This window comes from Carcharhinus amblyrhynchos, chromosome 18 (assembly GCF_965287045.1).
Source record: "Carcharhinus amblyrhynchos chromosome 18, sCarAmb.v2.hapA, whole genome shotgun sequence".
In the NCBI taxonomy this organism is placed as follows: domain Eukaryota; kingdom Metazoa; phylum Chordata; class Chondrichthyes; order Carcharhiniformes; family Carcharhinidae; genus Carcharhinus; species Carcharhinus amblyrhynchos.
In genome coordinates this window covers 49,715,190-49,729,567 of record NC_137341.1, presented here as the reverse complement: position 1 = coordinate 49,729,567, position 14,378 = coordinate 49,715,190, and the positions used below count along the sequence as shown (strand labels likewise).

At 42.5% G+C, this 14,378-nt stretch overlaps 1 protein-coding gene across 1 annotated transcript in view; it reads left to right on the top strand.

The window, feature by feature from the left end:
• Positions 1-14,378, top strand: part of brd8a (bromodomain containing 8a) — a 75,804-nt gene that overhangs the window by 4,655 nt on the left and 56,771 nt on the right. The window contains exons 6-10 of the mRNA XM_080206985.1: positions 652-732; positions 886-950; positions 8,512-8,645; positions 11,772-11,996; positions 12,447-12,582. Coding sequence (XP_080063111.1) covers positions 652-732; positions 886-950; positions 8,512-8,645; positions 11,772-11,996; positions 12,447-12,582 — 641 coding nt within the window. The remainder of the gene's footprint in view (positions 1-651; positions 733-885; positions 951-8,511; positions 8,646-11,771; positions 11,997-12,446; positions 12,583-14,378) is intronic.

Here is a 14,378-nt window from a genome sequence, read left to right as displayed (position 1 = left end):
GCCATTCAGCCCTTCGAGTTTGCATCAACTCTCTGAAAGAGCATCTGAGAAAGGCCAACATTCCACCCTATCCCTGTGCCCCACACAATCCCCCTAAGTTTGAGCTTATTTATTAGTGTCACAAGTAGGCTTACATTAACATCGCAATGAAGTTACTGTGAAAATCCTCTAGTTGACACACTTCAGCGCCTGTTCAGATACACTGAGGGAGAATTTAGCATGGCCAGTGCCCTTAACCAGCACATCTTTCAGATTGTGGGAGGAAATCAGAGTACCCACACAGGCATGGGGAGGACATGCAGACTCTGCACAGACAGTGAACCAAACTGAGAAATGAACCTGGGTCGCTGGCGCTGTGAGGCAGCTGTGCTAACCACTGTATCACCCATAATTTACCTTCAGCTGCCACCAGTCCCAAAACTCAATGTCTGTGCTTTTTGCTGTGGATTATATTTCCCAGCTAAAATGTGGTTTACATTGCCTCTGTAAATGCTGAAGTGTTTTCAGGTTGCTTGTGTTCCTGAAGATGGACATTGTGAGGAATAATACTAATAGTTGCAGAGTGATATAATGAAAAGTATCTGTACTGACTACTAATGATCTTGAAACTTGCAGCAGACTTTAATTCATGTGTAAATTTGGATCCCACAGAAAGGTGAAGAAAGAAGCAGAGCTGATCCAAGCTGGCCATGTAGATAATAAACTTCAGGAAACTTGGAACGATATTGTTGCGTAAGTATGGAAAAAAGATGAGGCGATGGACAAGTATTAATTTTATTGTCTAGCGGTTAAACCAAAGGTTACATTTTCTGCACTGAAATCTCCCATGTAAATGATAGTTGTTTCATATAACTGGGTTCTGAGCTTTTTACCTGTTTTTTACAGAAAGAAGAAACAGGAGGAAGAGGAGGCTGAAATGAAGAGACGTGCAACAGAAAGCGCTTTCCAGGGTATGAACTATTAATTCAAATTGCCCTGATTTATTGTACATGTAACAATCACCTGTAGTTAGGGACCAGATCAGAAACTCCAAGGTATGTTATGAAGTTAGCCTAGACCCCAACTTTTACTTTTGATTTTGACATTAGGCTAAGCATTAGGTTCATAAGTTCATGAGATATAGGAGCTGAATTAGACCATTCGGCCCATCAAGTCCGCTTCACCATTTGATCATGGCTGATATACTCTTTGTCCCCATTTTCCTGCCTTCTCTCCATAACCTTTCAACCTATTACCAATTAAAAATCTGTTTAACTCCTCAGATTTACTCACTGTCCCAGCATCCACCACACTTTGGGGTAGCGAGTTCCACAGATTCACACCCCTTTGAAAGAAATAGAACATAGAACACTACAGCACAAACAGGCCCTTTGGCCCACTAGTTGCACCGATCACTTCTATACCTACTAAGCCATAGACCTATCTATAACCCCCAATCCCATTAGATCCCGTATACTCATCCAGAAATCTTTTAAAAGACCCCAGCGAGTTCGCCTCCACCACCACCAACGGCAGCTGATTCCATTCACTCACCACCCTCTGAGTGAAAAACTTACCCCTAACATCTCCTCTGTACTTGCTTCCCTGCACCTTAAATCTGTGTCCTCTCGTAGCCACCATTTCAGCCCTGGGAAATAGCCTCTGAGAATCCACCCTATCTATTCCTCTCAACATCTTATAAATCTCTATCAGGTCGCCTCTCAACCTTCGTCTCTCCAGGGAGAAGAGTCCCAGCTCCCTCAACCTATCTTCATAAGGCATGCCTCCCAATCCAGGCGACATCCTTGTAAATCTCCTCTGCACACTTTCAATAGCTTCCACATCCTTCCTATAGTGAGGCGACCAGAACTGCACACAGTACTCCAAGTGGGGTCTGACAAGGGTCTTATCAAGTTGCAGCATTACCTTCCGACTCCTGAACTCAATCCCTCGATTAATGAAGGCCAGTACACCATGTGCCTACTTGACCACATCCTCCACCTGCGAGGCCGATTTAAGAGTCCTATGGACCCGGACCCCAAGATCCCTCTGCTCTTCAACACAGCTAAGACTCCTACCCTTGATATTGTATTCCTTCATCCCATTGGTCCTGCCAGAATGGACCACTACACATTTATCTGCGTTGAAGTCCATCTGCCACTTCTCCGCCCAGTCTTGCATCCTATCTATGTCCCGCTGCAACTTCTGACATCCCTCCAGACCATCCGCAACACCACCAACCTTCGTATCGTCTGCAAACTTGCTAACCCATCCCTCCACTTCCTCATCCAGGTCATTTATGAAAATGACAAACAGCAAGGGTCCTAGAACAGATCCCTGGGGCACTCCACTGGTGACTGACCTCCATGCAGAAAAAGACCCATCCACAACCACTCTCTGCCTTCTGCAGGCAAGCCAGTTCTGGATCCACAAGGCCAAAGCCCCCTGGATCCCATGCCCTCTCACCTTCTCAAGAAGTCTTGCATGGGGGACCTTATCAAACGCCTTGCTGAAGTCCATGTAAACCACGTCTACCGCTCTTCCTTCGTCAATGTGCTCAGTCACATTCTCAAAGAACTCAACTAGGCTCGTAAGGCACGATCTGCCCTTGACAAAACCATGTTGACTATTTCTGATCATTCTAAACTTCTCCAAATGCTCATAAATCTTGTCCCTCAGAAGCCTCTCCATCAACTTACCAACCACTGAGGTCAGACTCACCGGTCGGTAATTTCCCAGGCTATCCCTGTTCCCTTTCTTGAAAATAGGAACCACATCTGCAATCCTCTGGAACCTCTCCCGTCTCCATCGACGACGCAAAGATCATCGCCAGGGGCTCTGCAACCACTTCCCTCACCTCCCACAGTAACCTGGGGTACATCCCATCCGGTCCCGGCGTCTTGTCTATCTTGATAGAGTTTAAAAGTTCTAACACATCCTCTTCCTTAACATCTACATACTCCATCTTTTCAGTCTGCCACAAACCTGTAGTACAACCTCCCAGATCACTTTCCACCGTGAATACCGAGGCAAAGTACTCATTAAGCACCTCTGCCATTTCTTCCAGTTCCACACAGACTTTTCCCCCTTCACCTTTTATAGGTCCGATCCCTTCTCGTCCTTTTACTTTTTACATATTTGTAGAAGGCCTTGAGATTCTCCTTAATCTTACCCGCCAAGGCCTTCTCATGACCCCTTCTGGCTCTCCTAATTTCCTTTTTAAGCTCCTTTCTACAAGCCTTATACTCCTCTAGATCCTTACCACCTCCTAGCTCTCTGAACCTTTTATACACCTTTCCTTTCTTCCTGACGAGGTTCACCACAACCTTCGTGCACCACGGTTCCCGTGCCCTATCAAAACCTCCTTGTCTCATCGGAACGTTATCGTGCATAGCTCCAGTCAAACATTCCTTGAATATCCGCCTCCTTCCTTCTGTACTTTTCCCCAAGAACGCCTCCTTCCAGTTTATTCGTCCAATTATCTGCCTGATGTCTTCATATTTCCCCTTACTCCAGACAAACACCTTCCTAGCCTGCCTGACCCTATCTCTTTCCAATGCTATCGTGAAGGAGATAGAATTATGATCTCCATCCCCAAGATGCTCTCCTACCGAGAGATCCGACACCTGTCCTGGTTCATTAGCCAGCACCGGGTCAAGTACAGCCTCACCTCTCGTAGGCTTATCCACGAACTGTGTCAGGAAACCCTCCTGAACACACCTAACAAACTCCTCCCCATCCAAACCCCTTACCCTTGGGATATTCCAGTCGATGTTCGGGAAATTAAAGTCTCCCATCACGACAACTCTGTTATTACTACATCTCTCTAGGATCTGTTTCCCTATCTGCACCTCAACTTCCCTGTCACTATTGGGCGACCTAGAGAAAACACCCAGCAAAGTTATCGACCTTTTGCTGCTCCTAACTTCCACCCACAATGACTCTGTTGGCAGTCCTTCCACGGCATCCTCCTTCTCTGCAGCCATGACGCTGTCCCTGATCACCAGTGCCACTCCACCACCTCTTTTGCCCCCAACCCTGTCCTTCCTGAAGCATCTGAATCCTGGCACCTGAAGTACCCAGTCCTGTCCCTGAGATATCCAAGTCTCTGTAATGGCCATCACATCACATTCCCAAGCAGCAATCCACGCCCTAAGCTCATCTACCTTATTTACTACACTCCTGGCGTTAAAATAGACACACCTCAGCCCCTCGGTCTGGACATTTCTCTTCTCCACCACCCGTCTAACCTCACTCTCATACTGACTACAGTCCTTCCCTACCCGGGAGCTAATCTCCTCGGTCTCAGTCTCCTCATCTCTGTTCCCTCCCCCCAACCTTTCTAGTTTAAAATCCCCCCAGTAGCCCTAGCCAGTCTTCCCGCCAAGATATTGGTCCCCCTGGGATTCAAGTGCCACCCGTCTTTACTGTACAGGTCACACCTGCCCCTAAAGAGGTCCCAGTGATCCAGGAACCGGAATCCCTGCCCCCTGCTCCAGTCCCTCAGCCACGCATTCACCCTCCACTTCATTCCATTCCTGCTCTCACTCTCCCGTGGCGCAGGCAGCAATCCTGAGATTACTACCTTCGCGTTCCTCTTTCTCAGCTGCCTACCCAGTTCCCTATAATCCCTTTTCATGACTGCTTCCCTCTTCCTGCCTGTGTCAGCAGTACCTGTGTGAACCACAACCTCCGGCTCCTCACCCTCCCCTTTCAGGATGTCTGGGACGCATCCAGAGACATCCCGGATCCCAGCTCCAGGGAGACAAACCACCATCCGCGACTCCCGTCTGCGTCCACAAAAACGCCTGTCTGAACCCCTCACTATGGAGTCCCCTATTAGTACTGCCTTGCTGCTCTCTTTTTTAGTTTTTTGAAGTACTGGCTCCTCAACTCTGTTTTAAATTTGCTACCCCTTGTCCTAAGACTATGACCTCTCCTCCTAGAATGCCTCTCCAGTGGAAGCATCAGCTCCATGTCTATTTTATCCGTACCTTCTATTATTTTGAATACCTCAATTTGATCTCCCTTCACTCTTCTAAATTCCAGAGGGTATAGGCCTAAACTGTTCAATCTCTCGGATGTTTCATTCCAGGTATAATTCAATTGACCCATTAGAAAGCTTTTATTAAAACAAACTTTATTTAAGAACACAGAATATAACAAAAAGAACTAGAATAAATTTTACAGTTAAAATGCTTAAACATGTCAAAGTATTATTCTTAACAGTTATTCATCTCTATTGTTCCAATTTAAGTAGAATCCCCATAGACATAAACCCCTTCTTCAGAACCAGTTAGCACCAAAAACCGATATGCTCAGGTGGATGCATGATTTCCAGCCTTTTAACACCCCTGGAGGGAGATCCAGACAGAAACCTGTTGTCTTACTCTCATGCAACAAAATCTCAAAGGAAGATCCACCCCCAAACAGCAGAATCTCAGAAAAAGAGACTTATTTCCTGTCACATTCTAGTCTCTAAATCCAGAGTCATAGAGTCACAGAAGTTTACAGCATGGAAACAGGCCCTTTGGTCCAATTTGTCTATGCCCCTTTTTTTTTAAACCTGTAAGCTAATCCCAATTGCCCGCATTTTGCCCATATCCCTCTATGCCCATCTTACCATGCAACTATCTAAATTCTTTTTCAAAGACAAAATTGTACCCGCCTCTACTACTACCTCTGGCAGCTTGTTCAACACTCACCACCCTTTGTCTGAGAATATTGTCCCTCTGTACACTTTTGTATCTCTTCCCTGTCACCTTAAACCTATGCTCTCGAGTTTTAGACTCCCCTACCTTTGGGAAAAGATGTTGACGATCTAGCCGATCTGTGCCCCTCATTATTTTATAGACTTCTATAAGATCACCCCTCAGCCTCCTATGCTCCAGAGAAAAAAGGCCCAGTCTGTCCAGCCTCTCCTTATAACTCAATCCATCAAGTCCTGGTAGCATCCTAGTAAATCTTTTCTGCACTCTTTCTAGAGACAAAAACAGAAGTTTTGTACGCTAACAACTCTAAGCAGCATCTAAACTTGACTTTCCTGTGCAAGCCTAGCTCCACCCAGTCACCTGATACATTACTGTCAATCAAGTCCTACTTTGCAAAACCCCAGGGGGAAATCACTGAAATAACAGAGCAGCTCTAATCCAGAATTAAACAAACATTCTAGCAGTGAGAAGCAATTATGCTGCTGCAGTAATAATACAAGGCTGCCAGATATAGACAAAATGCGTAAGAGTACAGGTAGAGAAGTTTTAGTCAAAGCAGGTTTTGAAACCAGAATGGGGACATGTTTTTTTTTAATTCATTCATGGGACCTGGATCTCGCTGGCTAGCCAGCATCTATTGCCCATCTCTAGTTGCCTGTGGGTGGTTGAGTCAACCACATTGCTGTGGCTCTGAAGTCATGCGACAAGATTAATAAGGGTGCAAAGACGATTTCAAGAGTTACAGGATACAAATGCACAGTGGTTCTGAAACTTGTGTTAGAGTAATTGTAATGCAACGTTTAGCTCAGTTCAATCAACCTGCACTTTGACATTCAGAACTGATGTGCAAAATACCAGAATGACTCCTTTATTCGGACCAAAGTCACCTGATATTGGTGTAACTGAGATTTCTGGCATTTGGGTAGTGATTTTCTTTGTGACTTGAGCCACTGGGAGCACTATACTGATAACTGTTCCATGTTCCATTGTTCTGGTGTACACTTAGCAATTGAATCTTAATAGGCTATTTGAGGATCACTTCACCTGAAGCATAAATTACAGGATAAACATCAGGAGGGTAACCAAAGCCTTTGACTGTCTTATGGTTAATAAAGGTATTTTCACTGGTTCAACTGAAACCAGCTAATTTGGCACAAAGTAGGGACAGAACCTTGGATTTTACTAGTGAACACAACTTGGTTGCCCACCATATGGTGTAGTTACCAGCTGATGCACGTTAGTTATAAATGCTTTTGAGTTTCAATAACATGCACAGTTGTTGCTTGTCCATTTTTGAATTGGTATTTCACAGTTCTGGAACTGTAATTCTAATTTAAGATCACTCAGTATTTCAATTTGTAATCTAAGATAGTTACATAGATGAAGAGCAAGAGAGTAATGTATCTAACTTTGCTAACAATGCATAGCTATTTGGGAATGTAAGTGGTGAGGAGGCTGCAGTGGTTGCGGAGAGATATAGACATATTAAGCAAGTGGGCAACAAGGTGGCAGATGGAGTATAATGTGGAGAAGTGTGAGGTTATTCATGACAGCAGTAAGAATAGAAAGGCAAAATATTTTTAAAAGGTGTCAAACTTGTACATGTTGGTCAGTGAGACTTGGGTGTGCTCTTACAAGGAACACAAAGTTAGCATGCAGGTTCAGCAAGCAATTAGGAAAACAAATAGCATGTTTGTCTTTATTGCAGTACAAGAATAAATAAGTTTTTCTACAGTTGTATGGAGCCTGAGTAAGACCATACCTGGAGTACTGTGTACAATTTCAGTCTTCATATTAAAGGAAGAATATACTGGCCTTGAAGGCAGTTCAGCAAAGTTCATTAGATCAATTCCTGGGATGTTCTATAATGAGAAGCTCAATAAATTGGGTCTGTATGGAACTCTGAAGTTTAGAAGAATGCGAGGCGATCACATTGAAACATGCAAAATTCTGAAAGGACTTGACAGGGTAGAAACAGACGTTGTTTCCCCTGGCTGAGAAAACCAGAACACAAGAGCACGGTTTCAGAATAAGGGACTGCTCAGTTAGCAATGAGTCGAGAACAGCCCCTTCAGAGTTATAAATCTTTTGGATTTTCTACCCATGAGTGTTGTGGATGCAACATTATTGAGTATGTTCAAAGCTGTGTTAGCCAGATTTTTAGTCTTTCAGAAAATATGTGGAGTGGCGGGGAAGTGAGGTTGACCAAAGATCAGCCATGATTGTATTGGATGGTGGAGAAGGCTTGAGGGGGCTCATTGTTCACTCCTCTTCCTATTCCTTTTTATGTCACCTTTTATCTACCTATTTCTCACAGTGAAATTGACTTGTTTGTTTAAAGTTTGTTTATTAGTGTTGCAAGTAAGGCTTACATTAACCCTGCAATGAAGTTACTGTGAAAATCCCCGAGTTGCCACACTTCGGTGCCTGTTCAGGTACTTGGAGGGAGAATTTAGCATGGCCAATGCATCTAACCAGCACGTGTTTCAGACTGTGGGAGGAAACCCACGCAGATACGGGGGAAAATGTGCAGACTCCACACAGTGTGACCCAAGCCAGGAATTGAACCCGAGTCCCTGGTGCTATGAGGCAGCTGTGCTAACCACTGTGTCATTGTGCCGTCCTAGACTTCTAGCTGGTGCAGAGGTTAATGTAGCTGCATAATGTAGCCAGGCTGCTGTATTTTCCACTGAATGATGCATGGTGTTTAAGTATGAAGATAACTGGAAAAATAGGCAAATGATATTTGTAATACTATTTTTTAAAAAGTTTATGATAAATTTGATTTTTTTAAATCAGCAAGATGTTTTATTTGTTGCAGCCCGTCAAGCAGCAAAAAATGCTCCCAAAAGACTGATAAGCCTGCCTATCCGGTCCCCGCTGGAATCAAACTCTCCTGGAGTAGACTACTCAGCTGCAGATACACCACAGGCGAGTGAGGAGAGCCACAATAATGTATGTATGACACATCCCTTTGTGATGTTTGTTTTGCCCCTTTGATGCGACTCCAACCTTATTTGTCCCTTAAGTGAGCTTAAGTCACATAAAAAGACATGGTAATACCTATAATCTAGAGAGCTCTATTTAATGAAGAAGCCTAAATGCAAAATTGAATAACTTATTCCTGGGAGTTTAGATGAAAACCACATGGTCTCATCTGCTGCTATTATTTTTTCACTTATTGGTTTTATTAAGCACCCAAGAATGGATTAAAAGATCTTATAAGTGCTCTAATCCTTATTGCTGACTATCTAAAATATGTTAAAAGTCAAAAAGTCATAGAGGTTTACAGCATGGAAACAGGTCCTTCGGCCCAACTTGTTCATACCGCCCTTTTTTTTTAAAACCCTTAAACTAATCCCAATTGCCCGCATTTGGCCTATATCCCTCTATACCCATCATACCCATGTAACTCTCTAAATGCTTTTTAAAAGACAAAATTGTACCTGTCTCTACTACTACCTCTGGCAGCTTGTTCCAGACACTCCCCACCCTTTGTCTGAGAAAATTGCCCCTCTGGACACTTTTGTATCTCTCCCCTCTCAACTTAAACCTATGCCCTTTAGTTTTAGACTCCCCTACCTTTGGGAAGAGACGTTGACTATCCAGCTGATCTCTGTCCCTCTTTATTTTATAGATCTCTATAAGATCACTCCTCAGCCAGCCTCCTACGCTCCAAAGGAAAAAGTCCCAGTTTATCCAGCCTCTCTTTATAACTCAATCCATCAAGTCCCAGTAGCATCATAGTAAATCTTTTCTGCATTCTTTTTAGTTTAATAAGTCATGTGTATAACATGCACCTCTTGTAAGTGTCACACATCCTTCAACACTTAAAAGCAAAATACTATGGATGCTGGAGGTGTGAAATGAAAACAAAGTGCTCGAAAAACTTCCGAATGAGATGCTGGATATTAAGCCTGTTTCTCTCTGCACAGATGCTGCCAGATCTGTTTTTTTTTTCAGCACTTTGTTTTTATTTCCCTATTCCAGTTTCTTATTAACATCCCGTCATTGTTGAACTCACTGCGAGCAGTCATGAGAGATCCAGTCCCTGGGTATAGCAAAAGCACTTTTATATCCAGAACTCTCACTGTGTTGCTTTCAGTGAGCCCGAGGATGTGCTGAAGAATGAAGAGAAGTACACACTTTTTAAAGTTAAACTAGCAGAATGTCATTAGTAGGTCACAGTTTTGTTCACATTCATTTAAAGGATTTGCCCTTTATTAGCAGTGCTTCACCCTAACCTATTCAGTAATAAATAAGTCCATTTCTATTTTCAAGATGGTATCATGGACTAGCTTTGGGAATTGAGTCCCTTAAGTGTATCTGTTCTAAAATCTAATTTAATAGTCATTAAAATTTTTTATTTTTAAGTGCACATGTTTCAGAAGATATATTTTTAAACCTGAGAATATGTAGCGAGGTGGTATGTAAGTATACTTTTTGGTGCCTGGTATTTAGCAGAATTGAAGGAATGTCATCTGGTTGGCAGAACTGGGGCAAGGGTATAGAGTTTAATGAGCATTAATGAGATAACTGTTTTTCAGCCTGGCAATATTGGGATAGGAATACCAAAGTTTGGCAGCAGTAAGGGTTGAACTCCTGTGGCCTAGCATCAGTGGAGAATCATCCAGTCAAGGGAGGAAGAGGAGGTTCACAGAAGGAGTATGCGTGCGTGCATGTGTTGGATGTGGAATTTGACTCAAGTGATGAATTGCAGTGGTCTGCTAATTTTAATTTAACCTGCCTAGTAAAAAAAACTAGCTTTCCCTCCCTCAATCTTCCAATTTTACTTTCCATTGTAGACAAGTAAGTGAAATAGGGTGGCTGTAAGAAGGGCAGCAGATCCAGTCATATCAATTTCCTACCAGGTGAATCACGTTAGGATTATCCTCATTAAGTTATTTGAATATTATAGTACATGTTAGGAACAAAGGTTTGTACTGTTTTCCCTCATCTTTTGAGCTATGCCCCTCGCACTTCAAGTTAGTGAATTGAGAGGTATGGCCTTGTCAAGAAGCTTTAGCAGAGACTAAGTGTGGCTGCTGAGGAGCGTGGGCTTGGTGCTGGGAGATAGAACTTATTTTAGGACCTTGGAGACAAAAAGTTAGCAATGTGGCAGCAGTTGGAAAGAATGGTTGGGCTGTGCATAATAAGTGTGCGATGTCAGTAGTTTCAAAAGAGAGGAGGGTAGTGCCTTAGGAGGCGGAGCCATTGAAAAGCAGGGGAGGAATGGGGGCCAGGGAGGCACTTGGGTGGTCAGGAGTTGAAATCCTCATCCATACCTTGGTTGCCTATAGACTCAACTATTCCACTGCTCTCCTGGTTAGCCTGCCATTTTGCAGCTGCTATAAACTTGTGCTCATCTAAAACTCGCACCAACTCCTGTTCGCCCATCAATCTTTTGCTTGCTAACCAACAAATTTTGGTTTTAAAATTCTCATCCTTGTTTTCACATCGCTCTGTGGCCTCATCTGTCCCTATGTCTGGAATCTCCTCCAGTTCTAAAACCCACTGAGATGAGAGTCATAGGAATTTTTGTTCCACCAGATCCTAGCCTCTTGCTTATCCCCCATTTAAATGCTGCACCATTGGAGCCTGCCTAAATCCTAAGGTCATAATTCTTACCTAAACTTCTGTACCACTCCTCTTTTAAAATGTCCCTTAATATTTACCCTAATATTTTAGATGGTTTGGTGTCAAACTTTGTTTGTAAATGCCCCATTTAAAGTATGCTTTACTATATAAATAAATATAGTAGAGCTGGACAGTCCTATACTTGCATTGTTCCTGTGTAGTGACTGTATCTGCAGTGTTCTTTGTACTTACACAAACACACTTAGAAGGTGTATTTGGGGACTAAAGAACTATATTCACTGAATAGGGAAAATCTAGCCATATAATCCCATTAACAAGGAAACCTCTTCCTTATATCTCTTTATACTAGATTCCCCTTTTAATTTGATGACTATTAAACAGTGGTTATGCTCATCCTGTTTGATGGTATATGTTGTAAGGCATGTGTGTAGACGTGCTGCTTATTTAGAAGGGTATGTAAGAGTTTATCTTTTCCTTGTACAGCTGGTGTCGGTGAACGTTGGAAGTACTCCAACTATTCCAGTGATCTCAACCCCTGAGACACCTGGACCTGCTGTTTCCTCCACTAACCTTGAAACTCCTCTGACTCCAGTTCTGGAGGATTCTCCCCAGAAAAAGTTATTGGGGCAGAAGGCCACGCCGCCACCCTCTCCACTGCTATCTGAGCTCCTGAAAAAAGGGAGTCTCCTGCCTACCAGTCCGAGGCTTGTAAGTAACCAACAGGTTTTTTTTAAGAAACCCAAGTGAAAGGCCTATTGGGTAGGATATCACCAAAATTGAGAAAAGGATTAGGTAAATGGAATAGTAGTGGGTTTAAAAGTGTGTAGACTGTAACAGTTTAAATGCTGTAAGGATTTGCACTGCTTCAAAGTTAATTGTGTGGTGAGTATAAACTCACAATTGTAGGTCCAGATTGTCTTACGATGGGACATACATTGTTTTGTGGTCCTTTCATTACCAGAGGAAAAATACCATTAAGCATATTGATAATGGCCCAATCTGAAATACAGAAATCATAACATGCTTCCTTCCCGTCAACCATACAGATGCATATATTCTAAATTGTGTTATTTCATATTTGTTGCTTAGCCACATCAGTGGAAAATATGCCTCTCATCATAATAACAGGTTGTTATTTCACCCCTTTCCCTGTTTTAGGTCAGTGAAGCTGAGCTCCAGGTGAATTCCAGCCATATTGTTAGTCCTAATGTACATGTTGAAATGGGGACGGGTGTGTCAACCCTGCATGTTCCAGAGCTACAGAACAGTGTACCAGTGTCCCCAACACCCGCAGGTAACAACTTTACTGTTATTCATGCCCATTTCAATGCCATTTACGGTAGAAACATGACAAGCTTGTTACATCTAATTTTCAGCAACCTGTTTCACCTGATTTTTGTTTACAAAAAGGAACAGCAGTTTGTGGTTCAGGGTCCTTGTATTTGTAATAGGAATTCATTTCATATTGTCTTATTGACTAATATTAACTGCTGTAGCTTCAGCTAAAGTGAGCCTTTAGCTGATTTGCATTGGTTGGCAGACTGTTTCATGTAAATTAGTATTAAGTATGGTTGTTTTCCAATAATACCCAGTATTATTTTACTTTAGATAACTATATATAATTGAGAGAGAAGGAAAAAAAATAGAAGTGGGTAGACTTGGAGATTGGAGCCTGGAATAAGAACTGTTGATCTGAATGTAAGGTATTTTTAAAAATTAAACTACAGCAGTATTTGATGCATTTTCTTTCTCTCCCACTCTCTCTTTCTCTTCACTCATTTCCACCACCCCCACAATCCCCAGCATCATTTTCTATCCATAAATATATTTTGAGAAATCTCTCAGTAGCCTGACCAGAAGTTTCTGAACCAAGATTTGTTTTTTTTTGGCGCTGTCTGTCTCTTTGACACTTGCACTGGTGCTTGTTTATTTAATTCTATTATCCCTTATAGTTCATGTGATGTGCTGTTTCATTCCATTGATGCAGGGTACAATAGAGTATCGATTATAGGTGAGTTCAAACTTTTATCATGGCCAGTTACAAAGTCAAGTCCAATATATTTGGTAACTTCTGAGCCAGCACTAGAAAAAAGAACCCAACAGTTCTTGAATGCCCTTCTAGCAGGGAGATCTGCTAACCCTAACCCTACCCAGTCTGGCATATCTGCACAAATAGGCCCAGATTTTCCTGCAACAGCAAATCTAGGCATTCACTAAGTTTATTCTAGTGTCCTGATGTTATCATAAATTCAGGGAGTGCGACTGTAAATCAAAACTAGCGTGTTCTTTTATTCCCAGCTATTTTACAAGTACATAAACAGAGAGACAAAGTGAAAAGTAGCCAAAATTTGATACTCATCCAAAATGTCACTTCCGCAACAATGATCATTTCTTAGTGCAAATAGTCAGCTTGTTTCTGTTTAGCACTTAAACATGGACGATCTAAGAAGGAGGCCTCTAGGTCATTGCGTCTGTGCCAGCAATAAATTGTGATCCAACCTAGTCCCGATTTCTAAGTCTATGGTACTTGAGCGTATATCCAAGCAATTTTTAAATGTGACTAGGGTTTCCAGCTCTACCACCCTTTCAGTCAGAGAGTTCCAAATCGGTAATACCCTCTGCGTGAAACAAATTCTCCTAAACTCTCCTTTAATCTTGCTGCTGTATACTTGTAATCTATGCTTCCTAGTTATAGATCTTGCTGCTAAGGGAAAAAAATCCTTCCTATCCATCACATCTATACCTCACAATTTTATATGCCTCAAATAAATTTCCTTTCAGCCCCTTCTGTTCCAAATAAAATAAACCCAGCCTGTCCAATGTCTCCTCACAATTAAAAATCTCCAATTCTTGCAACGCATTTGTAAATCCCCTCTGTCCCCTCTGGTGCATTCACATCCTCCCCATAGTGTGATGACCAGAACAGTAATCCATTCCCAGTGCTCTAACTATGGCCGAACTAGTGCAGTATACAATTCTAGTATTGCCCCTTTGTTCTCGTATTCTATGCCTCAGCTAAGAAAGGAAAGTATGCCATATGTCTTCTTAGCCACCTGTCCTACTACCTTTGGGAATCTGACCCACCATTCT